General features: G+C 49.8%; 2 protein-coding genes across 5 annotated transcripts; both read right to left on the bottom strand.

The window, feature by feature from the left end:
* Positions 1–1,422: 1,422 nt before the first annotated feature.
* On the bottom strand, positions 1,423–8,261 carry LOC134564388 (V-set and immunoglobulin domain-containing protein 4-like). 2 transcript variants are annotated; one of them, XM_063423217.1, is made up of 8 exons: positions 8,136–8,261; positions 6,440–6,796; positions 5,529–5,810; positions 4,520–4,627; positions 3,809–3,874; positions 3,150–3,272; positions 2,868–2,889; positions 1,423–2,062 (listed from the first exon to the last, which is right to left on the bottom strand). In XM_063423217.1, exons 1-8 carry the CDS (start codon positions 8,188–8,190, stop codon positions 1,888–1,890), a joined length of 1,188 nt encoding a protein of 395 aa, XP_063279287.1. In that variant the 5' UTR covers positions 8,191–8,261; the 3' UTR covers positions 1,423–1,887. The 2 variants fall into 2 exon arrangements, with proteins under 2 accessions (XP_063279287.1, XP_063279288.1); XM_063423218.1 differs by lacking the exon at positions 3,809–3,874.
* Positions 8,262–13,661: 5,400 nt separating this feature from the next.
* LOC134564266 (V-set and immunoglobulin domain-containing protein 4-like) lies at positions 13,662–25,054 on the bottom strand. 3 transcript variants are annotated; one of them, XM_063423018.1, is made up of 9 exons: positions 24,828–25,054; positions 23,786–24,142; positions 22,946–23,227; positions 21,970–22,044; positions 21,251–21,328; positions 20,916–20,984; positions 20,091–20,204; positions 18,883–18,904; positions 13,662–17,747 (listed from the first exon to the last, which is right to left on the bottom strand). In XM_063423018.1, the coding sequence occupies exons 1-9, from the start codon at positions 24,880–24,882 to the stop codon at positions 17,564–17,566; spliced, it is 1,236 nt and encodes a 411-aa protein (XP_063279088.1). In that variant the 5' UTR covers positions 24,883–25,054; the 3' UTR covers positions 13,662–17,563. The 3 variants fall into 3 exon arrangements, with proteins under 3 accessions (XP_063279088.1, XP_063279086.1, XP_063279087.1); XM_063423016.1 differs by lacking the exon at positions 21,970–22,044 and having other exon boundaries at positions 24,828–25,031; XM_063423017.1 differs by lacking the exons at positions 21,251–21,328; positions 21,970–22,044 and having other exon boundaries at positions 24,828–25,037.
* Between the last annotated feature and the right edge of the window lie 665 nt (positions 25,055–25,719).

Here is a 25,719-nt window from a genome sequence, read left to right as displayed (position 1 = left end):
AGGAAGGTGTCCAGACCTTGTCAGAATAGATTAATGCTGGGAGGAACCACAAGATGGAAAAACCATGATGTGACATAGTCCACAAGTGACCCTGGAGCTCAGAGCTTGTAACAGCAGGAAATTTGCGCAAAACACCAAGCTAATTGAAAATTAATGAGGATGATATTGGGGGTAGGGAGGAAAGTGCCATATTGTGTTTTGGGCCTAGATCTGCTGAGGTAAGGATGGGGAAGCTGAGAAATTTTCAGTTCCCTTCCCACTCAGTACTGACCTTGCACCATACGCTACTGCCCTGGGTGAACGTGGCTGCAGCTCGCCATTCCCCTCAACTGCTTTGTTCTGCACTACCCCTGGAACTGCTGATGCCAGCAACTTCTGCAGCATGGGATCTTCAGGGCTGGCTGCCATGGGTCCCACAGGGACAGACTGGATCCTGTCTGCCTCTCTGGAGTGCAGGGAGGCAGACAGGATCCAGTCCCTGCATGTCTGATCCAGTCCCTCCCCTCCCTGCATGGCTGTTACTGTGTTTGTGAAGCCCTCACAATATGGGTCAGAATTTTTTTTCTCTGATCTTGCCCACCTCATGTCCCGCAGAAGAAGCATCATTGCAATTTGGAGCTTTAAAGGTAAAAGTGTGGCTCTACACAGCACCGGGGCCACAAACAGCAATGTGACCCTGCTGTTAGGCTGCTGACCTGAGAAGGGACAATCCATGGCAGCAGAGATGAGCCTTGTGGGTGAAGTCAGGCCCAAGCATAAGGGCGTGTGTGACTTGAGCTGCTTCCCCATGCTTTCCTTGCTGCACACACTGATTTTAAAAAAGCCAGTAACTCTTACAAATTTGCTTTGCTCAAGCCAGGAGGCATTCCTCCTCCCTACCAAGCCTGGAGAACAAAGGGATGCTGGCTGGAGGCACAGATAGGGAAGACAGAGCTGACAGCAGCACTGCAGTACAGGCAAGATGCAAGCAATTAACAGTGATGAGGCAAATCAGGCTGCTGAGTGACAGTGTACTGTACGGAATGCACTGCTTCTGAAGGCAGGAACTGCATCCATGTTGCACAACAGGTCAGCATTAGTAATCACACAGACTGACTTACGTCCCACAGAATAGATTGGTGTCAGTCTGTTGTATTCAGAGAGGTCTCTTACTCAATCAGTATCCTAATGCCTCAAATTTCTCTCTATTTTATCATGCCTCTGGCCCCCATACTCTAAAAATTTAATGCCAGCATTTTCAACATAATTTCTGGTTTTCCAGGAGAAAACCAGTGGGTGACAGTTCAGACTAATTCCCTCTGTCTCTGAGCACTGAGCTCCAGTCTGATAGCAAAAATTATATTCCTGGGACATCAACCTCCCCTCTGTGGTCCCTTTACCATGCTGTAACAAAAAAAGAAAGACTCAAGGACAGGCAAGATATACAACCAGTATTTGCTGAGCTGCAAAAGCCAGAGGGTCTCCATTCCCAACACAATCCTGGTTCCTTGCAGTCTGGGATGTCTTAACAGGAACACACATTGGAGAGTACCTCTTGCTAGTGTTACTGACTAGCAGTATTGCGCCAACTACTTCTGGATTTACATGCTAAAGAATTTCATGTTCTCAGTCCTTCAGATCCTCTCTTCCTGCCCTCGGTCCTTCAGGTTGCTCAGAAACAACTTGCTCTATAGAAGTGGGTAGACAAACAGTTGGCTGCGGATTTTCTGCTCCCACAGGCAGGGCCTGGTCTGCCAAAGACCAAAAGGTTATGCAGCTCCTCTGGGTTAAATCAAGCAGTGAGAGCAGAAGAGAGGGACAACAGGAGGAAGAGTTTCCTTCTGTTAAGTTCACTATTCAGTACCTGCAGCCCTGCGTGGCTGCTTATGTGGAAAAGCTGGTGCTTTACTAAATTCCTTCGGTTTCATATTGTGATTCCATTGCAGTCACAAGGTTCTCATACTCAGGACTTTTCCTGTCTTTCATGGGGTTTTTTTCAGCATTAGAGCGCATTTCCTCGTGTTGGCACTTAACAGGGACTTCCACCTCAGTGGGCAGGAGGGCGACATCTGCAGTGCTGTGGCTGGGACAAGAGACACACGAGTGAGAGGAATGACCAAAGCAGATGGCACTTCACTTACATCTTAGTCAGAGACAAAATCTACCACATAATCTGTGGAACAGCAAAATTCATGTTATTCTAGTGAGGGCCTGGGGGGCTCTGAAAGACACTAGAAAGTGATGTTAAAAGAATTACACAGAGAAGCACTGGTTAATACTGGTACTATAAACTGTGATGGCATTATCATGTTATGCTCTAAAGTTACCAGCAGACAGTCTAGCCTTTGGAAAGAAAATACCAGAAATAATTGGGAAAATTGCTACAGATGGCTATGGTGTTGCTCTGGGTAGTAAAGCAGTATTAAGGTGTTGAAGATTGAGATGAGGACAGGGCAGAAGATGTGTTTGTATAATCATATGGTAATAGGAACTCTGCAAGGTAATACTTGGCCAAGCACTGACATGTTTCTTATAGAGAAAGGCAAGTGTAGAGGAAACTTAAAGGAAGAACTGAGAATTTCTGTCCTTTGCTTTGCTAAATAATGGTGAGAATTTCCCACGAAGAACAGGCTTCCCATGGCATGTGACAGGCAGAGCAAAGCACCCAGAGTATCTTTCTGATTTTCTACCATACTAAAGAAAATCTGGCTATCTCCTGTGACCACGTGTTAAGTCCTCATGTTGCTAACTAAAATGCCAAGGTGTTCAGATCCTCCCCCTGTAAGGCAAATAAATCTTTGCTTTCTACTGAGCAAGGAGGCTTTTTTGGAGCAGATACCAGTACAGTGCCCTCAGTCGTGATGTCCCAAGCAAAAAATTGCACTCACAAAGCAACTGCATAGAGAGGTTCTGAAAAGAAAAAAAAAAAAAGGAAAAAGAATCTAAGATGTACACTTCGACTTGTTTTATGTGTTACAGAACAAAACCCAGCCTCCAGGTGTTCCCACGTTTAGGGAATAACCCTCCCACAGACCTCTGCCTGGAAAAGATCGGCTGGGGATGGGAGCGATGGGGACGGGAGTGATGGGGATGGGACTGTCCCGCCCGCCCGCCCCCTCCTCCCGGGGCTGCCCCCACCGCCCTCCCCGGCTGGGTTTGTCGCTGCTCACCCTCCTTCCTCCGGCGCCGCCGCCACCAGCTCAGCGCGGCCGCCAGCAGCGCGCCCAGCGCGGCGCCGCCCAGCGCGGCCGCCAGCCCGTAGAGCAGCGGGGACGGTGCGACCCGCGGGGAACCTGCGGGGGGGACAGCGCTGTGACCGCGGCCGGCGGGCACGGGGGCACAGCCGGGAGCCGGCAGTCCCCAGTTGCTTTGGATAGCCTTTAAATCGTAACTGAGAAGGGGCCGAGGCCACTTGAGGGTTCAGCCACTTCCCAGCAGCCACAGAATGCCGGGTTGGTTTAGTTTGGAAGGGATATTAAAGCCCATCTCATTCCACACCCTGCCATGGGCAGGGGCACCTTCCACCAACTGGGTTGCTCCAAGCCCCATCCAACCTGGCCTTGAACACTTCTAGGGATGGGGCAACTCTGTGTGTAAACAAACAGCAAATGTCAGGCTGCAGACATCCCCACCAACAGGTGTGTGGGCAGGAGTCAGGAGCACAGCTCCTGCCGGATAATGCCTGGTATTTGGCATACCACGGTTTGTTCCCTGCAGCCGTATCTGCCACAAGCACAGCAGGCAGATGTGGAGCTGGTCTGGGATGATGTCTGCCACTCTGCCTTTGCCAGTGCAAATCTGGTGTTTTCCAGCATGGGACTCCACTCACCTGTGTCTGTGAAAGGTCCCACTGGAGCACTGTCCATCCTGGAGACCTGTGTTGTTGGGACTGGATCTGTCAGTGGAGAAGGGAGGATGCATTGCAGCCCCACTGGGAGCTGCCCTGGGCACTGGGAAAATGGGGTCTGCTCTGCTAGCCTAGACTCACCTATTATCCTGTGTGTCTTGCCAGCAGGCCTGGGGCACCATTTGGCACTCATGTCCCCTCCCTGACCATCGCCCCACAGGTTGCTGGCAGCCCTGGCTGATCTAATGCATCATGCCTGGCTACAGGATGGCCTAGGAATGCTTTGGCTTTGTCCTGCTGGCACTTCCCCAGATTTCCAGAGGACACCTTTATTCCCTCTCTCCTATAGTGATTCCCTGGCTGGCCTGGGCAACTTTGCCATCAGCTGCACCATAAACTGCCTGAGATGTGGAGGCCTATGCCACATCTCTTGCCCCAGGCAACCTCCCATCGAAGCTCTGCAGCTCAACAGCTCTGGTCCAGAGGGACACAGATGACATTTTCTTGTTCCCTCCCATCATCAGGCACCTTCTCAAGCAGGGAGGGTGCCAGCCTCTCACGTTGCCTCTCTGGGTAACAATCAAGACACAATTCATATTCGGCTTAGGTGTCTGACCTGCCTACGGAAGAGCTGACTCCCTTCCTCAGTCTTCTCCTGCCACAGAGATGAATAACCCTGGCCTGGGAACTCACCTGTCACAGTGTGCTCCCTGTCACCGCTCTCACCCTGACCTGTGGTTGAGTGGTGTCCCCCTATGGTTCCCACATTCCTCTGCAAGGCTGCTGTTGTTGTGAGCAGATCTGCAAGGTGAGGGGGAGGGAGAGAGAGGCTTATACAGGGGTTTGAGCATGATGGAGATGCTGCTGGGATACAGAGTTCCCCACAGGTGGGATAGGAGCAGGAGGAAGCTGCCCCCTCAGCTGACAGGAGGGGGATGCTGTGCCAGCAGCGTTAGCCAGCACCTGCAGCCCTGTTCCCGTGCTGTTCCCTCCAATGTGTGACTGCTGGGAAAAGCACCACAGGGCTTCAGCCAAAGCTTCATGCCTGGGAGCTCAGCAGGCTCTGCCTCTCGCACAGGCCACTGTGTGCTGTCTGTGCTTGGCTCTGCCAGCAGGGGCTTCACACCTCTCTGATGGAGCAAGCAGCCAAGGAGAGCTGCAAGTTTCCCACCACTAAGGCACCCCTCACGGAGTCATTCCCATTGGAAAAGGCCTCTGAGGCCGTGGAGTCCAGCGTGTCCTGCAGAGCTTGGAGGTGTCAGAGCCCGGTGTGTGTGAAGTGCAATGTGTCCCTGAGACATGCAGCTGGTGGTGGGGAGCAAAGGCCAGTTTGGTTTGTTCTGCCACTGAATTGCCACTCACTTGTTCCTTGTTCTCAAAAGAAAGCCCTGCCTCCTTGTCTAAACTTGCTGAAACTGCAGTGGGCAGCATTAGAGAGCCAGGGAGAACTTCAGACAAGCCACAGAGGAATAAACACCCAAATGTTTGAAGTAGAAATCCTCTTTTGCATCAGGAAAGAGCAGTTCCTCAAAGAAGAGGAAACTGAATACAGGAAATAAAGAAGGGCACAGGCTGGAGCCAGCGGGGCGGGATGTGCCAGAGTGCTGAAGGCGTTCGGCATTTCCCTCTTTGCGGGCAGGGGAGTAGGATGCTGCTCCTTCGCCCTGCAGAGGGCTGTTCTCCCGGCAGCCGTGGCACTCACCTGTCACGGTCAGCTGCACGGCATCGCTGCGCTGCACGGCCCCGGCCCCGGCCCTGTTCTCCGCCTCGCAGAAGTACGTGCCGCTGTCCGAGGGCCGCAGGCTGGGCCACGCCAGCTCTGCCGCAGTGCTCAGGAGCTCGGCCCTGCCCGCAGGGGCGCTCCGGAACCAGCGGTAGCTGATGGGAGGGGACCCGCGGGCCTCGCAGGTCAGGCTGGTGCTGGCCCCGGCCGGGAGCGTCAGCCCCGGCTCTCCAGCTCTGATGATGGGCTTGGTGGCTGCCACTGCAAGACAAAGCAGAGGGGCCCAGGTCACGGAGCCCTGGCTGCGGTGGGGACAGCAGTCCCCCTGCCACAGGAGTTCCCGCTCTTGGTGCTGGCGCCTCCCCAGGAGGCAGCAGCTCAGCTTTCACATAATTTTCCTGCACAGGCTAAGTTCATATCACCTGTGTGTTAATCCAGGTTACACCAGCTGTGTCACCATTGCTGCTGCCCTTTCCCGAAGTCCTGCTCTCTTGGGTGGGTGGCCCCCTTGTAGAAAGACTTTTTTCTAGCACACACTGAGGATGCTCAGGAAAGGGAGTTGGCTCACACAACACCCACTTACTATGACAACCACAGAAATATTGGCTGCCTGCACAATATCTCTGGATATTATCTCAAACATCATGGGTTCAACTGCCCATCAATAGATCCAGCTTGGGCTCTACACTGTCTCCCTTCTCCAGTTCATTCCTACACCTCCACGTGTTGAGAGGGTTTACCAACACAGCAAGAGAGGCAAATGCTTCAACCCCCCACCTGGATGGGTCAGACAGTGTGGTGTGAAAGACCATTCGCACCAAAGCTGGTTCCCCTGCCTTCTTTTGGCTTAACCTGGCTGCACAAGAGCAGGGCTTTACTGCTACATTTACCTTTGACAACTTTGACTGTAGTGGTCACCTCTCTTGTTATCAAGCTATTATCTCTAGACCTCCAGATGACTTGACAGGTGTAGTGTCCATTGTCAGGCATTTCAAGGTTCTCAATGAGGAGTGAGGCGTCCCCTGGGCTGTTCTTTGGGACGCTGACTCGGCCTCGAAATTTAGCCAGCAAGATGTGGTCACCAGAGCCATCCCTCCGGAAGATGGTGGAGATGCTGGAGTCCCGCTCCACGCTCCAGCTGAGCGTTTGCTGTGTGAAACCTTCTGAAGACACATAGGTACACGGTACAGTTGTGGATCCCATCCATGTGCCCGTGACCTGGTGGACACCAGACAGATCCGGGAGGGCTGCAGGGAACAGCAGTGGAAAGGAAGAAATCAGAATGCAGCAGAAGAGGGAAACATCCTCCACCAGACGGGACTCACCAGGCAGTAGATGCCAGCATGAGGCCAGGCCTCAGATGTGCTGCAGATCACAGCACTAAACCAGCCCACATCATCAAGCATGGGGAAGTGAACTGCTGCCTTGACCACATGTCTATTTTTATTGTCTCTCTCTCTGACCACTTGCCAATTCTTATTCTTTGTCAGTACAGAGAGGCTCCTTGTGGACAGGAGCATTTAGGGATACTCCCTGCAGTACTGGACCTGGAATAGGAATGGTGGACCAAAATCTTTTGCTTTAGCTATCTTTTTGCTTTAGCCTTGGAAAACTTCAGACCTGACCCTGCCAAGCATTCAGGTAGGCATAGGAGAAGAGTGGGCAGATTTTCTCCACACATTCTCCAAATTCAGCTGTCGACCCATGGATCCCACATCTCTGGGAAGTGCCTCTTGTAAGTAGCAAGTCACCTGAATTTCATTTGACTTGGCTCATCTCTTCCCATTCCCCTTATTTTTCTCCCCTTTTCCCTCCCTGGAAAGACACTGGTTATATTCAGCAGCTTTAACCCACAAGAAGTTGATTGAGAGGCAGATCCCAGTAATCTGCAAATCTGGGGTTTTTTTAATGAAGAAATGGGGAATACATTTCAACCCAATTTTCTAAATGTCAGGAGCAATCCTGTGCTTTTTTATACAACTTTTAAAAACACTTTTCTCTTATTTCCCAAAACTATCCTCTGCTGCTGCCAGTGTCCTACATGCCCTGAGAAAGGGTATATTCAGTCAGGGGCATAGGAACTGAAGCCAAGGTTCCAGACCCAGCTTTCCTGATGCAACCAAAGAGTCATTAGGTAGGAAAGACCAAGGATTTGATTACCCCAGCCGTGCACTGGGTCTCATGGCTCTTCTTCTTCCCAGGGCTGTGCTAGCAGAACAATGAGGATGAGTTATTAAATTTAGATTGCATATTCCAGCTTCACCAAGACTGTTTTGAGAGCTGGACACCACAGTGGGTGCTTGCCAAGGGTCCCAAAAAACTGTATTCTGCTCTTGCCTTGGGGCAGGGAAGCTGACTTGCCCAATACTGCCCCATTTGCTGCACTCTTGAAAGCATTTAGTTGTATCTGGTGCCAAAGGAGACTCTCATGAATGAATTCTCAGGCTCTGATGTTAAATGCAATAAGCTAAATACTTTCTAATTGACTTGTCAGTTAGGGAAAAAAAAATATGCTATAATTCAAAAGATTTTCCTTACACTCTTAGTACTCTGATTTTTTTCTCCTACATTGAAGCATTTACTCACCATTGCAGCTGATGAAAGTCATCACAAACACCACTATCCACCCAACTTCTCCCATTCTCCCAGAAGTGCAGGTCTGTCCTCCTTTCCCCAGGAGACTCCCACCCTCCTGGGACCAGACTGCAAGTGAAGAACACTTCCCTTTATTCTGTTCTTTGTCATCTAGGATCCTCTTTCTGAAACATCACGAGTCCATTTCACTGCTGAGTTAGGTGAAGGGTGAAGGAAGGAGAAAGGCTGTGTGGATCTTTCCAGGCCCATTCCCTTGTCCCCATCCACTTCTTGTGATGCAGCCCAGGACCCAGCTGCCTTTCTGAGCTGCAAGTGCTCATTGCCAGGTCATGCTGAGCATCACAGACTCTCTCAGCTCACATTTCTGCTGCAATAGTCCAGTTCATGGGCAAAAGTCATGCTTTGCAAGCACACACCGTGTTTGCTGAGAAGGTGACTTCTGACTGGCAGACAAGGGACATTCTCAGTGGCCTCTGTAGGGTATCTTTAAAAGTACTTCCAAGAATTATCTAGGTGTGATACACAGGATTGATCTGTGCTTACTAATTGTTACCAGAAGGAAAAGGATTTATGGAAAGATAAGAAACGTATAAAAGCAAATCTGCTGACCTAGTGAATTCTGTTGTAGGCATTTAATAGTCAGTAGAGCAGCTTTTTGGGATTTATTCAATAGCCATGCCTCAGCATATGGTTCTAACAGATGCAACAGGAAAACAGTATCTTTGAGCAGGAGGCAGATGTATCTGAGGGACAGAGAACTGTTTTCTACTGGATCTGAAAGAGAAAGGTAAATGGGATGGTTTTGCCACAGCCTCATCCCATCACAAGAAGTACCTGTCTTCTTGGGCTGCAACGTTCCCCTTGCAGCTGAAACCATCTCTGGAAGTGCTGCTCCACGTCACTGACAGCTTATTCCCTCTCTGCTAAGGTAATAAGAGCTGGAGATTATCTTCATTTTCCTAGAGTCAGAAAGCTAATGTGGAAAGCTGTGTGGATCTCATTTCAGTCCCAGGAAGAGGCATGTTCACCATGGGGCCCTTGCTGACTGTGACTCCAAGTTCCACCCTGCTGATCGCTGGGGTGGACCTTGTCTGGTGCAAAAAGCTAAGAGTTGTGCTGCAAGACCTAGCGTACTAAATTCATCCAGGGCTCCAGGCTGAGAGCCACCACCAGCTGTCATCCTGCTGAGGAAGATGATGGGGGCAGCTGCACCCATTCTTGCAAAGCATGTCTGTGTAAGACATTGAAACTTGTTTTTTACCAACTTTTGTTCTTGACATCTTTGCTGCAGCTGCCAGTGCACATGGCCTGTATCCATCTGCCCATGCTGGCCTTGAGAAGATTTTAGCAATGTTTGAGTCCTGCCTAAAGGTGAGCAAATAAACAAAAAAAAATTTGTTTAAGTTGCTAGGTGTGTCACTCAAAGAGGGAAATGTGTCCACTTTCATGGAGATGATTAAAACCCAACCTTTTCCACACCCTGGTCCATGACTGGCAGTAGAGCCTTGTCCCAAACAAAGAGTCTCCTGCATAAAACAGTTTAAGAGAAGTTGGGTTTTGGGGAACATGCCCTGGGAGAAATTGCAAACCCAAGCTAAAACTGCTGATAAGATTATTTTTTGAACCGGACATGCAAGACTTCCTGAGGCTCTAATTATACAGGATAAAAAAAAAAAAAAAAAAAAAAAGAAGACTATTTAACTTAAGCAGACATGAATAACTGTAGTTCCCCAAATGTACATAACATCTTTCTTTCCCTGAATACAGACATAGCTCCCTGAGTCGCACAGTGAGCCCATTTCTTCCTTACTTAAAGGACTCCTTAGTAGATCCTTTGAACACAAGAAGAAAAAGCCTTCAATGTCTGAGACAGGTTGGCTAGCTACCTGGCTTATTAAAATGCAGTATTTTATTCCAGTGTCTCTGCTCTGTGTTGAACTTGCTGCTCTCTCCCACGCAGTGCTGCGGGTGAGGCACTCTGCAGCCTGACCCCCCAGGTACCCGCCTTCCTCCCACACACAGGACAGGACATTCTTTCAAGTGTCATTTCTTCAAGTACCACAGCTGAGGCACTCTTTGTTCTGCCATCTCTGCTATTCATCTTGGGCTAACTAGAGGTGACAGTAAAGTCCTCATGTCCCCAAGCCTGAGCACAGATGGTCACTCACACCCTGTTCATAGGGACCAGTTCTGCTGAGCCTGTATCTTACATTCATGTTCTGACAAATTTGCCGGTGGCCAGAGAAATTTGCTGCCATTTTTCTGGTCATAAATAAGATCCTTAGTGTTCAAGGAGATGAAATTCAGTACTCAACTATGAGCAAATCACCAAAAAGTAGATAACCAAAGAAGAAAGGTCTCAAAGTACTCTTTTACAACCATGTGCACTCAGAAAGGAAGTGATTTTTACTTGAGATTTTCTCGTTTGGTCCAGCCATAGCTAACAGATTTGACTCAACAGACTGTATTTTACTAAGTACTTTTTGGATGTCCCACAGAAGCTGATTATGTGTTCTCCCCCAGACATTCAACCACAGTTCTATCTCATCAGATAATCATATAGTCAGTCATCAAAACATAACCTTATTCCACTTAAAGAAACAGAAATTAGGGTAAATTAGCATTTCCCCTTAAAGCTTGTGTGACGGAAACATGATGTACAAGTGCTCTCCCTGAAAAAATTAACTTCCCTTCCCAGGAATTCCCAGATAAACAACATTAGTTCTGGGTTGCTATTAGCTTGGTCAAATCCTTGTAAGCAGCTCCTGATACCAATAAAGTGACCCATATGTACGATGTCTTCTGAGTTTTCGTTTCTTTCCTGGTGCTGCAGGGGGGCCGCACACCCCCAGCCATCAGAACAGTGCAGATGTCCCCTTACCTGCAGTTACCACATGTACCAGCTGCTGGTGCTCACTGGAGTCTCAGCACTGTCTGATGCTGGCTTTTTTCAGGCCACCCAGATCCTCCTTCCAGTGCTCTGCAAAGGCTGGCTGAGCTCTAGGTTTGATAAATAAAGCTGCAGGTCTGGGATTATCTGCTGTGACCTTGCCTCATCCTCTGGCCTGCCACTGCACAGGGTGCACAGCAGCTGCCCTTCTGCCCAGGTCCCAGACCAAGTCAGGACCTGGACCTTGTCCAGCTGTCCCACAGTGCATGAGGACACAAAATGCATGGAGACTGTAATTCATGGATTTATTTTCAGTTTCATGAGCTTGCCTTAATACAGGCCTGGTACTGGCTGTCCTGCCAGGATAACACTACTGTTTAACCACATTGGTAGGGCTGCATTGCCTGTGGCTTTACATTGCAGCTGGAATTGAGTGATTTTGGGGCAAGCTGTGGCATTCCTGGCAGTCATTACCCATTTACCAATGGGGTTTCAACAGTGAGAGCTCAGACCACTCTGCCTCTCAGTGGGACCCTCTTTGTCTCTGTGTCTGTGCCTTCCCTCAGTGGTCCCCTCTCCCCTGGCTGGAGCTCCGGCCACATCACGACCCCTCAGATGAAGAGTACTGCAGATCCTTTCAGGATCTTCCCCCTTCAGTGGCCACAGCAGCCAGGCTGAGCTCAGATGGATGGGCTGTGCTCCAGCAGCAGCCACATTTCCTTCCCATCTTCTCTGACCTCGCCCATGCAGAAACACCCAGTCACACCTATTTTCTCCACATCTGCAATAAGCTGCATGTACATGTTGGCAGTTTTCTCCATGACAGCACCAGCAGTTGCCATGTATTCCCTTTTCATTCAGAAATCAAGATCTGCAAGCCCTTGATTTTAAGTACATTCTTAACAAAGAGAAATAAAACTTGTAGCACAGGAGAAAGTATAGGGTCACTGATAAGTGCCTGGAAAGTGTGCCTGGTAGTTTGTGCATTCTGATGAACTTTTAAATCATTAATTCCTCTTATTTCCCATTAGACCTCTAGCTCTCAGCCCCGGCTGTGCAGCACTGTGTTCCACATTTATTTGTGTTGCATACAAAGAAGTACTTTTCCTTGCTCTTTGAAAGTTCGACCAGACAATTATCACTAATTTCTGCATCCTTTTCAGAGAAGCTGTAAACAAAGAGTCCCTTTATCTTCTGAGCCCTGACCCCCATGGGCACACTTTGCTCATTTGTTTTGTCTCTTTTTTCTAAGAGACTGTTTGCACAGATGTGGTTTTGTACCAATAATTATTCTTTACAGTCTTTCTCAGTAACTTTCCTTGCTCTGCTATACCCTTGCTCTGCTAAGATGAGGCCAACATGCCTACATAAGGTAGAAACATTCTATGGGCTTTACAGTATCACAATCCTGTTCTTTGACTGGAATACCTTTCCATTAGCACCTCCCACTCCCTTTGAATTGTGGTGAGTTTTGAACTGATGCTCAGATACCTGCAGATGCAGAGCTGTCCTGAGTGTGAGCAGCACAGCTGGGGGCCCATTAATCCTGTGCCTGTGTCACCAGTGTCTTGCTCATCCTTTGGGTCACTCCATCTCTGTTACATCTGTCTGCATGGCTTTTAATGGGACATAGGATTGCCCCGCTTGTTATAAAAAGATTTTTCCACAACTCTGCATGATCAATTTACTCAGGGCATTAGAAATTATTTATAACTTACCCTTCAGGCCCTTCAAGCTGGGAGGAAAGTACTTCTTGAGTATCTAGTGAGGGGTTGTGAGTGCTTGCTGGCATTCCAAAATGAGCCAGTCGTGCAGAAATGCACACAGCAAAATACGTGAGGCCTATGTAAGCAATCCTACCCCAAACTCCCAGAAAAGTATTTAATTTCTTCCAAATATCCATCATGCATTTAAAGAGAGAACAGTGAATGGGACATTCCTGCTTCTTGCACTGCTTCTCCTAGTGTGGCAGGTTCCTGAGTTTCTCTTGGCTTTAATCTGCCTTTCAGTGTTCCTATAAGATCTCTCATACTAAATCTGTGCAGTGTTGCCATGAATTTTCCTGGTTTGCTGAGCGTTCATATTAAAGGAGAAACGTGCAGTTTCTCACGCTGGTGAATTGTAAACACAGGACCATGTTTTGTAAATATTGGCAATGTTATGAGTACTTTCTCCAAGACAAGGGGAGGTTGAATGACAGCCTCCTGGACCAATGTGACAGGAGAGGTGGCGATACCCTTCTCCAATCCATGGTCACCTTGACACAGATATATAATGGAAAAATAAACTAAGGGCAGGGTCTTCTGCCCTGCTGCTGTTGATGCACCCAGATCTGTGTCCCCAGTCTGTTTTCCTGGTTGGGCCTCCACGGTGATAACTGGCGCCCACGTGGTCAAGTTGCAAGCTAGTGAGGAAAGAAAAAAGAAGAAAGAAAAAAAATCTGCCTTCTACAGCTGCAAAAAGAAGAAACCCACGATGTTCTCAGAGGAGCGATTGATGATGGAACTGCTCCACTCCTTTTTGTTGTCCTGTGACGCTGACTTGACCAGGAAACACGTGAGAGAACTGCTTAGCTGGGGAAAGAAACTTGGAATTTTTTATACTGCTGAAAAGGCACTTTATATTGGCCCATGGAGAACCCTGGGAAAAAGCCTTTTCTCTGCCGTCCTTGACGGAAACTCTAAGGCAGGCACTCTTTTACGGGCATGGACAACAGTCTTCCCACTTCTAAAAGAGGCTGGAGAGGACTTTGAAGTTGATTCTGGGCTTTCGACAGGAAGCAGCACTGGCTCCCCTGCGAGCTCCGTCGCTTCTGACGAGGATTGCTCTGATGCAGGGTTGGAGCCGATGCAGGAGACCCCCACCCCCATGTCGGGGGTTGGGCGCGCCCAGCGGGGTTTTTGGAAGGACTGGAAAGCTTTTTTCGGTCCGCTCCCCGCGCGGTTTGCCGGGCGGGGAGCTGGGGTGCCGAGGGGGCGGAGCGCTCGGCATCGGGTCCCACGCCGAGCGCGGGGGATCGCCCGCGCCGCCCCGGGCCGCCGTGCCGCGGCGACCCCCCCACTGCCCGCCACCGCTGCGGGGTCCGCCCTGCAGCTGCCGCGCGGAGCCGCGCCGCCTCGGGCCCCCTGCGGGGAGCCGGGGGGGCCGCCGTGCACGCCGCCCCCAGCGCTGCCGGCGCCGCCCCCTGCCGCCGCCTCCCCGGCCCGCCCCGCCCCGCCGCGACCTGCTCCGCGCAGGATTCGGCAGGCGAGAGCGGCGGGGACGGCCCCTCCTTGCCCCGTCCCCCCGCCGCGCCAAATGCTGTGCGCGGGGTCGCTGCCGCCGGCGGTCCGTGCGGTGCCCGCAGCGGAGCCGCCGCCGCCGCCGACCGCGCCGCGCCCCGCCCCACGCGTCCGGTGCCGGTCCGGCGCCGCGGGGGGAGGGCTGGGCGCAACGCTGCCCGCTGCTGCGGGGCCACCCGCGCTGGACAGCCCCCCCGCGCCGCCGCGCGGCCCCGCCGCATGCCCCCTCCGTTCAGAGGGGACGGGGCCGAGCGCTGGAGCCGCAGAGCTGCTGCCGGCTCTGGCCCCGGCCACCGACCCATCGGCTGATGGAACAGGAGCTGAAAGCTGTGGCCGATCGGCCACGCCTCCCTGCCCAGCGCGACAATCGCCCCCCCGCTCAGAGAGGAGTCTGAGCGAGTCACTGTCCCCCGCCCACCCCCCCTACGGGGCCGGGTCGGCTGTGGGAGATGATAACGGGGCAAAAGCGTTGTCTGATGTGCACGCTTTCCCTGTCGTGAAATCGGATGAGGCTTTTAGTTCGGCATCCCAGGTGAACCAGGCTGCTGACCTAAGAGAGCTGCTGCCTGAAGATGCAGCTTTGCCCGAGCCAGTTCAGGGAGCTGTGGACGTGGTTCCACAGCATCATAGCCATGATGACCCATCATGGGCAGTCCCGCTTCCCTTATCAAGGGACGTGGCAGAAGATAATATAAGCTTCACTGAGGCAATTCAATGGATCAGTGCAGAATTTGAGAATCTGATCTTTCCTTATGTAATAAGAGGTCTTGCAACAATGATGCTTGAACCTCAACAGGTTTTTACCTTTGAAAGAAATTGGAAATTCCTAGCTGGACAAATGGCTGTCGAAAATAGCCACCTGCCTCGAGATGATCCCTTGTTTGGGGTCGGAGCTGACCTACTCATGGGGAGGAGTCAATATGCTTGCCCTGATGTGCAAGCTGGCCTTTCTTTCAGGGTTTTAGATTCGTGCAGATACATAGGGATATCTGCATTGATAAAAACCAAGTTATCCTTCTCCCCAAAGGAAGACTTCTTAGACATAGCACAGAAGCCAGAGGAAGCTTTTAATGAATTTATATCGCGTCTGATGCATTTTTTAAAGACGAGAGTCAAGGATATAACTTTGACAATGATAATTTTGGAGCAATTAGCAAGAAGCCATGCTAATTCTGCTTGCCAGAGGCTCCTGGAAACCATTCCAGAGACTTCTACTGTCCTGGAGATGGTCCAGACCTGTGCAGTTCTAAACACCTGTGATTCTATGGTGATGACCCCAACGGCTGCTTCACAGCCGGCTGAACAGAGGCAGAATGCTGGACATGAGACACAGGCAGATATTCAGCCTAGTGGAGAACAGGAAAAGGAGGCACAGAAAGTGACTCCCTTGTTTCTCTGCGCACAATGTGGGGGTTCAGACCATACTGCAGAAACTTGTAAAGCAGTGGGTCATGATGAGCCCACGCCAAGCCCGAAAACTCGGAGGCGAAGAAAAAGACGAAGACGTCAGGGGGACGAAACAGTTTCCCAAGCTCTAGAACAAGAGCAAAATTCTCTGGCTGGTGTACAGCCATCATCTCAAGTGTAGGAAGTGTTGATGTTGCCACATAGCTATGGTCAGTTTTCCTTGGACCTTGCAGTGGGTTTCTACGTCCACATCCTATGTTGCATGCATTCTTTGAGAAAAAGTCAATTGCTCAATTTGTGTTTTCTAAGTTCTCTATCCTCAGGTTCTGGGATCTTTGCCATGGAGGTGGCCGCTGAAAGTCTGCTGAGCTGCCTCAGGTGCATTGGACTGATCCTGTTTGATCCTGAAACCTTGTGCACCCTGTGCCACCCTAGTGCCACCCATCACAGAAGCCTCTTCGAGATCTGATTAACATGGACATGGACTAGCATCCTCTCTTTTCCTATATGGCCTCCATAGAGACTTTGGATCCTGTGGAGCTGCTGGACAAGGACAGACTGAAGCAGTGTGATGCTGAGAGCCAGCGGACTGTTAATCATGGACTCAGAGGAATTGTTTGCTATGGCTCAGTTTTATGTATGGTAGCCATTGTGACCTCTGTGGGGAAAGTGCATGTTGTTTGGGGGTTGTGGTTTTGGGACAGAACTTTTGGGGTTCAGAATTTTGAATTGAGTGATTGATTTTTCTTGGAATGCTCCTGCCTTTTGCACCGTATATTCCCTTGTATCTTATAAAAATTTAAATATATGAGGGTGTTGGTTGAATTATGTTAGACTATGCTCGAGATATTTTGAGCAGGTTATTGCAAGGGGTTCAGGGTGAAACCCTGGGTAGCAAAGGCAGAATCAGACCAACATGTAGCCCTCACACCGTTACCTAAATGAAGGTCGGTGAACTTTATACAGGTTTTTTTTTTCTTTCTTTTTTCCTGTCATAGAATTGTTCATTTTTCTTTTTTTGTTTTCTTTTTAATATACTTAAAAGGGTGAGATGTTGCCATGAATTTTCCTGGTTTGCTGAGCGTTCATATTAAAGGAGAAACGTGCAGTTTCTCACGCTGGTGAATTGTAAACACAGGACCATGTTTTGTAAATATTGGCAATGTTATGAGTACTTTCTCCAAGACAAGGGGAGGTTGAATGACAGCCTCCTGGACCAATGTGACAGGAGAGGTGGCGATACCCTTCTCCAATCCATGGTCACCTTGACACAGATATATAATGGAAAAATAAACTAAGGGCAGGGTCTTCTGCCCTGCTGCTGTTGATGCACCCAGATCTGTGTCCCCAGTCTGTTTTCCTGGTTGGGCCTCCACGGTGATAGTGCAGCATCAGGTGGGCAGGAGAAGAACCATCAATCCCCAAAGCGAGCCCCTGCTCTGCAATCCCCTGCCCTGCTCACCCACAGGGATGGGGATGCTGAGCAGCCCTTAGTGCTGGCTCTCCTCCCACCACACAAAGGCTGGAAACACTTTTAGCCATATAAAGGAGTAAGTTCAGAACTGTGCTCCTAGCCTGGGACCTGCATGCTGCAGCATTCAAAGGGCTTTCTTGGATAGAGCTGGTGAGAGGGAATCAAGGAAAACAGAATCAGAAGTTCTACACAGCAGTCTGTAACTGAAGTTCCTGAAGAGGTATGCGTTTTCACTGCAGGGGTTGTGAAGGGAGGGCAACCACTGCTTGTCCCATCTATTTGTCAGGGACAAAAGCGAAAAGAAGTATTTATTTTGTCTGAGTGAAGGTGCTCCTCAGGACTGGTATCTGCAGAGCATTGTTGGTTCTCAGGAAGTGTCCCCTACTTCATACTCAGATTCCTGGGGGTTTGCAACACAGTCAGACACATTCTTATTTACATCTTCAGAGGTTTTGTTTTCCCTGAGCTCCATCACATAGATGTTTTCAGTGGAAGAGATGGGTTCCTCGTAGTGACATGTGCTTGAAGAAGCTGCTGCTCTCGAGGTATGGCTGAAATCAAAAAGCAAGAAGACTAGCAACCAAAGGAAACAATGCATCTCCCAAACATCAGGATTTGGACCAGTATTGTGGTTTGACTCAGACCCATGTAAACTGGACTAATCCATGGGACATTGGATTATGGCAGTATTCTGAAGGACAGAATTTTGTCTGTGCTTTCTGGTGGCAGAAAAACCTTGGGCATTGTAGCAGCATCGCTTCCAACCCTGAGAAAGTTTGCTGCCAGGGAGAGGCAGCAAAAGGTGTGCAAGTAGTGAAAGGATTACCACCACTTCTTGCACTGGCACAATCAGATAATTGCTGAAGAGAAATACTTATAAAAATGAATATTTATAAAAAATACTGGAGGAAGGGTAAATTGAGAACTGAAAGCAGCCCACATCCACCATCTGGCTTATGGTATCTAATATTTTTTTAAATGAAGATAGATCCTCACAGCATTTGTTCCATTGCTAAGGGTTCAACTGTTACTTAAACTGCTGCCTTACACACTGCTGGGGAAACCTAGCACTGGGATGCTGGCACATCCCACTGTAATACTCAAGTCAGTAGCAATTTATACCTAGAGAAGTGGTACTCCTTTTATACGTGGACCAGATTATCAGGCTTTCCAGTAAAACTTCCACAGGTTACAAGTAGATCAGGATGTGAAACCTGAGCTTAGAAATAGCTATAACTTCCTGCCAAAGGCTATAGGTAGAAGAAGCAAATTCAGCCTGGAAGTTTTGAGGATAAATCAGAATACAACTAGTGGTCTCTAGAAGGGGAGTTCCTTTCCGTTGCATTTGAAAAAACACAGGTAATTTAGCCTTGGAAAAACACAGAGAATTTAGCCTTGGCAATCGTCTTCAGTAGCCCTCCCTGGGCTTAGGAGTCAATAAACAGCTCTTGTTCAATTCTACAATTCTGGTATTGCCATGAAAAAGATCTTTCTTCCCACATTATGTGTTGCTGTGGAAAATCCACAAGCCATCCTACAACGTGCTGTTGAGCTAACTGTGAGCCTCTTCACCCAGACAGCTTAAGCGGCTTTTCATGATGACAGCTATTGGCAGTACTTTTTATTTCTGCTCTGATACAGCCCCCCCAGGACTCATCAATTCACCACATAAAGGGTTATACTCACAATTTTACGTCGTAGACTTGAGCTGGAAAAGAAACGTCAGAATTTGTGTCAATAATTTGCATTTACATTCTACAAAAATGTAATTTCTTTGTTTATCTACTTGGTTTATGAAAATGGTCTCTGAAGACAGAACTAAAAAAACCAGCCTTGGATATCATGTCAGGTGGGTGATGACTCAGTTTCCCAGGATTCAGTCTAAGAAAACAAAGACAATGCAGCTATTACATAACTGGGTCAAAATAAGTGACCCAATGTCAAAGATGAGGTTAGAAACCAGAAGTCCACAGCTTCCCTATTCATTAGAAGTTCAATAAAGAACAGTTTTGAAAGTGGCTATTCTGGCTTCCTTTAAAAAAAATCAAAATAAGAAAAATGGCAAAAGAAATCTCTGATAATTTTATTATTAATTGGTAGCATGAGTCATAGGAAGATAATTAGAGAAACAAAGGAAAAAATGAAGTCTGTGGGATCTCTAACCCCAAAGCACACCTGTGTGCTCTCTGTGCACAGCTGAGCATAGCTGGTGAAGAGGGGGCTTCAAGGAACATTCAGTCAAGGGGAATTTCTGGTGGCAGTGCAGGAGAGACAGAGGCACTCAGTGAATGGATCCTGTGATTACAGACCAGAGAGAAAACAAATTCATGTGGAATAGGGAGAATTGACAATGGCCTCTTCCCTCTGGGTGCCAACTACGGAAACGACTGAGCAGCAACTGGTGCCAAAGGCACTTCCCAGCAGCAGAACAGGATGAGCCCTCTGCCAGAGACTTTAAAGATTTGGAACAATGAGCTGGGCCAAGCAGGTGAGCCTGAACCCTGGGATGCCTGGGAGGGGCAGTGAGAAACAACCATCCTAAGGCTTTGTGGCAGAGCAAGCCACACACCTTGGGATGGGCTGCAGGGCAGGGACTGAGCTGCCCTGGAGCCAGTGCAGGCATGGGAGGGTGCGGCTCAGGAGCACCGGGGCCACTGCTGCCCCAACCCCATGGCTGGTGCCTGGAAGACCCTCCTGACTGCAAGGACTTCTCTGCCTCTTTGGATCTCCCTCCATCTGTGTCAATCCAGACATATCCTCTGCTGCCTCCGTGATGCAGGTGCCAGAGCTGCAGCTGGTGGCTGCAAGCACTGCTCCAGGTCCCCAAACCCATCAAAGGTAAAACCATGCTGGGCATGCATAAAACATTCAGATTTTCCAGAACTTCTACTCACCGTCTTTGGGCTTTCTAATGCAAAGGATGAGAGAGATGACAAGGAAAACCACAGCACCACACACCACAGCAATCAGAATGACCAGGTACAGGGACACGCCAGTCCTCTGGAAATCTAAAGCAACGCAATAGAGGACTTTCAGACCGGGAGCCCTCCTGGGTGACAACAGCAGCAAATACATGACATTAACCATGTCCCCAAGGAGAGCAACAGCCAGTCCTGCCTGAGCACAGGGGCTGTATCCCTGCAGAGCCATGTCCCCATAGACCCTTGCTCCTGTAGCTCTGAGTGGGTATCATGTGACCCAGCACTGTGTACACCTCACCAAGAGACCAGAGCTGTACAGACAATGTCCATCTCATGCTGAGGTGACTAGGGATGTGAGCTGGGCAGGATAATTGCACTGCATACCATGAAAAGAAGCTTCCCATTCAAGGCTGCTGCTCAGTTCTCTTTGGAAAGTGTCTAAACCTGTCATAATGCTGCAAAGCTGGAGGATATGTAGATCTGCTTGAGACACACATTGAGGCTTTTCTGCTGTTTTAGCTTTGACAGTTCAAGATAAAAACGGACTGACTATTCAGGAGCACAGCAACAACTCTGTGTGCCCCCTATATCTACTTTTTTTTTTTTCCATTCTTCCATAAAAACATCCAGAGCCTTTTAAAGAGTCACCAGGAATTATCTGGGTCCTTTGAGAACAGCTGTTAATGCAATTTGCAGCTAAAAAGGCAGAATACTAATTTTGAGGCTGAACTTCCTGACTACAGAGCATCTGGTTTGGGTCCTTAATCTTCTTCTCAGCTTGGTTTTGCTTTTACTTACCACGAATTGTTTCATTCTTCCCTGGGTATCCCATACCACTCTCAGAAGTTGTTGCTGTTATGGGCAGATCTGCAAAACAAACACGAGTTGAAGTCTGAGAGGTAATTTTCAGCCCCCATTTTAGCACCAGGAGATCTGAAATTAGAGCTGTAGGATCAGAAGAGAATGCCTCCATCCCCTTTACAAGGCAGTGACAATAGGCAAACTGCAGAAATGGTCACTATGTATACATTATTCGACAGAGTGAGTACATGTAGTCACTGGATGGATACTGTATATAGCACATACACACACACCAGGTACCTGTGTGTATTTGTACGTCTGTGCACACACACCTGCAGTAGTGGTGGGGCCCCATGGAGTCCAGGAGATTCCTGACGTACCTCCCGACTCCAGCTCTGTTTGAGTTTTGTCTGCAAGAACAATCAACGCCTGTCAGCATCTTCCCTCAGATTGTGGTGACCGACACCAGCTTCCACAATCCCCACGTGATTGCTGGGGCACCGTAAATCCAAATGAAACATAATCCAACCACAGAAAGTTTCCACAAGCAGACCTGCTCTAGTCCAGGCCTAAATTCCCACACCCCACAAAAACAAATGGGAAATCACAAGCCCTGCTGCCAAACTGCTGTCCCTGGTCAAGTACTTGTTTTCAGTCAGGTCTGAGGAAGCTTTTGCATCCATGGTGTCTGCCACTGGAGACACCAGACCTGCCTCCCCTCAGCAGCTTCCAACCAGGATCAGGTAACTAGCGAAAAAAACATTTAGAAAAGAACCAAACCCAGAACATCCCGTCCCATATGCTCTGCAACTGAGGAAATGGCATTTTCAGCAGTCCAAAGACATGGACATTCTCCCCTACAGAGAAAACTTGTTAGCCCTCAATGGATTGGAAAGTGAGGGAAGGAAGATCTACCTTCAGAAACATCTGAGTTAAAAGGCATATGGGTTGAAGCTCAATACTATCAAGACTCTATCCCTGAGCAATAAAACCACTGCCAAGAACTGGTGTCACACTGCCTCAACACCCCATCCTTGCCATCAGCTCTCACCCTGACCTGTGGTTGAGTGGTGTCCCCCTATGGTTCCCACATTCCTCTGCAAGGCTGCTGTTGTTGTGAGCAGATCTGCAAGGTGAGGGGGAGGGAGAGAGAGGCTTATACAGGGGTTTGAGCATGATGGAGATGCTGCTGGGATACAGAGTTCCCCACAGGTGGGATAGGAGCAGGAGGAAGCTGCCCCCTCAGCTGACAGGAGGGGGATGCTGTGCCAGCAGCGTTAGCCAGCACCTGCAGCCCTGTTCCCGTGCTGTTCCCTCCAATGTGTGACTGCTGGGAAAAGCACCACAGGGCTTCAGCCAAAGCTTCATGCCTGGGAGCTCAGCAGGCTCTGCCTCTCGCACAGGCCACTGTGTGCTGTCTGTGCTTGGCTCTGCCAGCAGGGGCTTCACACCTCTCTGATGGAGCAAGCAGCCAAGGAGAGCTGCAAGTTTCCCACCACTAAGGCACCCCTCACGGAGTCATTCCCATTGGAAAAGGCCTCTGAGGCCGTGGAGTCCAGCGTGTCCTGCAGAGCTTGGAGGTGTCAGAGCCCGGTGTGTGTGAAGTGCAATGTGTCCCTGAGACATGCAGCTGGTGGTGGGGAGCAAAGGCCAGTTTGGTTTGTTCTGCCACTGAATTGCCACTCACTTGTTCCTTGTTCTCAAAAGAAAGCCCTGCCTCCTTGTCTAAACTTGCTGAAACTGCAGTGGGCAGCATTAGAGAGCCAGGGAGAACTTCAGACAAGCCACAGAGGAATAAACACCCAAATGTTTGAAGTAGAAATCCTCTTTTGCATCAGGAAAGAGCAGTTCCTCAAAGAAGAGGAAACTGAATACAGGAAATAAAGAAGGGCACAGGCTGGAGCCAGCGGGGCGGGATGTGCCAGAGTGCTGAAGGCGTTCGGCATTTCCCTCTTTGCGGGCAGGGGAGTAGGATGCTGCTCCTTCGCCCTGCAGAGGGCTGTTCTCCCGGCAGCCGTGGCACTCACCTGTCACGGTCAGCTGCACGGCATCGCTGCGCTGCACGGCCCCGGCCCCGGCCCTGTTCTCCGCCTCGCAGAAGTACGTGCCGCTGTCCGAGGGCCGCAGGCTGGGCCACGCCAGCTCTGCCGCAGTGCTCAGGAGCTCGGCCCTGCCCGCAGGGGCGCTCCGGAACCAGCGGTAGCTGATGGGAGGGGACCCGCGGGCCTCGCAGGTCAGGCTGGTGCTGGCCCCGGCCGGGAGCGTCAGCCCCGGCTCTCCAGCTCTGATGATGGGCTTGGTGGCTGCCACTGCAAGACAAAGCAGAGGGGCCCAGGTCACGGAGCCCTGGCTGCGGTGGGGACAGCAGTCCCCCTGCCACAGGAGTTCCTGCTCTTGGTGCTGGCGCCTCCCCAGGAGGCAGCAGCTTGGTTTTTGCATCACCTCCCTGCACAGGACGAGCTCAGCTTTGCCGCACATGGTGTCCTGCAGCCCCTGTGCCTCTGTAAACCCCCACACCGGGCAGAGGGAGGGCAAGCACATGGTGGAGAAATTTAGTCAAAGAACAGCAATGCACTGTCCCTGGGACTTCCCCATTTCTGCATGCCCCGGGAAAACACTGATCCATTGGCTACAGACAGAGCCAGGGATGAGCTGGTACTCGAGGAGCCACAGGTCCTCCCTGAGCCACAGGGTGCTGTGTCCTAGGCAGAATTTCTGATTTATTTGCTGCTTCTCACTGGAGGCTGACACTAATCTGCAAAATGCTTCTGCATGGAAACATGCAGTCACTGCCTACCTGCTCTAATTCCCAAAAGCCTTCCTGAGCCAAGCCTTTCCCTCCAGAACAGGATCCGTCATGGATTTACCTTTAACAACCTCCAGTTTGGTGGTGATCTCCTTTGCTATCAGGCTGTTGTTGCTATCTCTCCAGGTGACCTGGCAGGTGTAGGTTCCTCTATCAGAGATCTCCAGGTTCAGGATGAGGAGAGACACATTTCCTGGGGCATCCTTTGGGACGCTGAGCCTCTCCCTGTACTCAGACAGGAGAACCTGGTCGCTGGAGCCATCCCTCCGAAAGATGGTGCCTGAGCCCTTGTCATGTACCACACTCCAGGTGAGGCTTTGTTGCACAAGGTCCTCGACAGGCACATAGACACAAGGCAGTGTGATAGACTCCTTCCAGACACCTCTGATCTCACTGGGGCCACTCAGGTCCAGAAAAGCTGCAGGAAGAAAGGAGGATGAAAATTAAGCTGCAGAGCAGCCAGGGGGAAGACAGCATCCAGGTGGTGAAGCCATGGCAAGAGCATTGGCAAAGAGAACCCACCAGATGAGAAACACAAGCAGTCAGTGGGGAGTGTGAAGGTTGGGCTGCTCACGGATGGGTTAACCAAAAATCGGTGTGGCACAAGGCAGATGGGTGGGAGGTGGCTGATGGCCAGGAGCACTGACTCCTGCCATGTGTGCTGCCTGCTTCTCCTGCTCTGCCTGCTGCTTTCCTGCCACTACCAGCACTGAGTAGAGCACAGAGTCAGAATTACTGGATAACTTAGGCCTGAGAGAAGGAGTTGGTCTAAAGTCCAAGTTGCAGCTCCCTGGTCTCAGTCAGTGCCCGCTCCTGACATCACCCATGGGGCTTCTGAGGAACAGCAAAGACTTCCCTCCTCCACTGCCTATTTGTTTTTCTGAAACACACCACTCTCTCATCCTAAGCCAAACATGAGAAACTTAAACCACTGAGTAAAGAAACCTAAAAGTTTTTCCTGTAAAAACGAGGACCACTGCCTTTGTCCCAGTACGTTTCTCTCACTCTGAAGACTGAATCTAAACTCCTCCCAAAACAGAGCTGCCCCTGCCAAGCACGCACAGACACCGCAGGGCAGGGGCCCGTGCCCAGCCCAGACTCACCGCTGCAGTGGAAAAGGGAACTCATGAGCACGGCTGCTCGCAGCACCATTCCCATCCTTCCTGGGGACACAGCTGCTCCCTCTCCAGCCCCACTGATCCGCGTTCTCCAAGCTGAGGTAAATCAGGAACACTTCTCTGCCAGGGCTCACTCTGTCACTGAGCATCCAGGACAACAGCTGGTGGTTTTTCCTTCCTCTTTATCAGAAAACAAGTGTCTCAGTGACCACTGTCAGAGGCGTGGGCAGAGCGGAAACCCTAAGGAAGGGTGCGAAGAAGAAAGTTTAATAATTACTTCTATGCTATTTCATATTTTCTGCTGAGTATGTTTCTCCCCCTTCTGTTTTTTAATATTTTTTTGCTTTATTTCTTTTGATTCCTAGGCAACCATTTCTTCATCTTTTCCTCCTTGTGTTTTTTTTGCTAACAAATTAGCTTTAACATGCAATTACACACACACAGGTCTGAGAGAGAACTCATAAGGAGCTGAACCATCTAGGTCCTCACAATTCACTTTCTCATCAGCTTCTGTGACACCCACCACTATGCTTTAAGTTAAGGTTCATGAAACCTCTTAAATCTTTACATTACCAGTGCAAGACAGACCATAGTTGTAGGCCTCTTCCAGCTGAAATACGCAATATCACTCTATCACATTTAAGAGAGGAGGAGTTCAGGTATACAAACCAAAAATTTCTGAAGAGCTGCAGACATCTGGGCTACCAATCCCACTGCATCTCACAGAAGGATTCTCCTTTCTCACAGAGCAATTTAGCTGCTTGGTTTAATTGATTAATTGGTTTCAATTACAAACCCTGATTGGGGCCATACATCCCTCCAGTGCCTTCAGACTGCTTGGGAAACAGGTGAACATGGAGATGCCCAGAGAGAAAAA

This window comes from Prinia subflava, chromosome Z (assembly GCF_021018805.1).
Source record: "Prinia subflava isolate CZ2003 ecotype Zambia chromosome Z, Cam_Psub_1.2, whole genome shotgun sequence".
In the NCBI taxonomy this organism is placed as follows: Eukaryota; Metazoa; Chordata; class Aves; order Passeriformes; family Cisticolidae; genus Prinia; species Prinia subflava.
This window is presented reverse-complemented; position numbering and strand designations above follow the sequence as displayed.

What these genes read in the sequence shown, in the direction of transcription:
- LOC134564388 (XM_063423217.1), bottom strand. Translation starts at nt 8,190, where the DNA reads ATGGGAGAAGTTGGGTGGATAGTGGTGTTTGTGATGACTTTCATCAGC. An exon ending in CGTGCAGCTGACCGTGACAG is followed by an intron (nt 4,628 to 5,528) that starts GTGAGTGCCACG and finishes CTCACCTTGCAG; the next exon opens with ATCTGCTCACAACAACAGCA. An exon ending in CAGGGAGCACACTGTGACAG is followed by an intron (nt 3,875 to 4,519) that starts GTGAGTTCCCAG and finishes CTCCACTGACAG; the next exon opens with ATCCAGTCCCAACAACACAG.
- LOC134564266 (XM_063423018.1), bottom strand. Translation starts at nt 24,882, where the DNA reads ATGGGAATGGTGCTGCGAGCAGCCGTGCTCATGAGTTCCCTTTTCCAC. An exon ending in CCACTCAACCACAGGTCAGG is followed by an intron (nt 21,329 to 21,969) that starts GTGAGAGCTGAT and finishes TTGTTCTTGCAG; the next exon opens with ACAAAACTCAAACAGAGCTG. An exon ending in CATTAGAAAGCCCAAAGACG is followed by an intron (nt 18,905 to 20,090) that starts GTGAGTAGAAGT and finishes TTTCTTTTCCAG; the next exon opens with CTCAAGTCTACGACGTAAAA.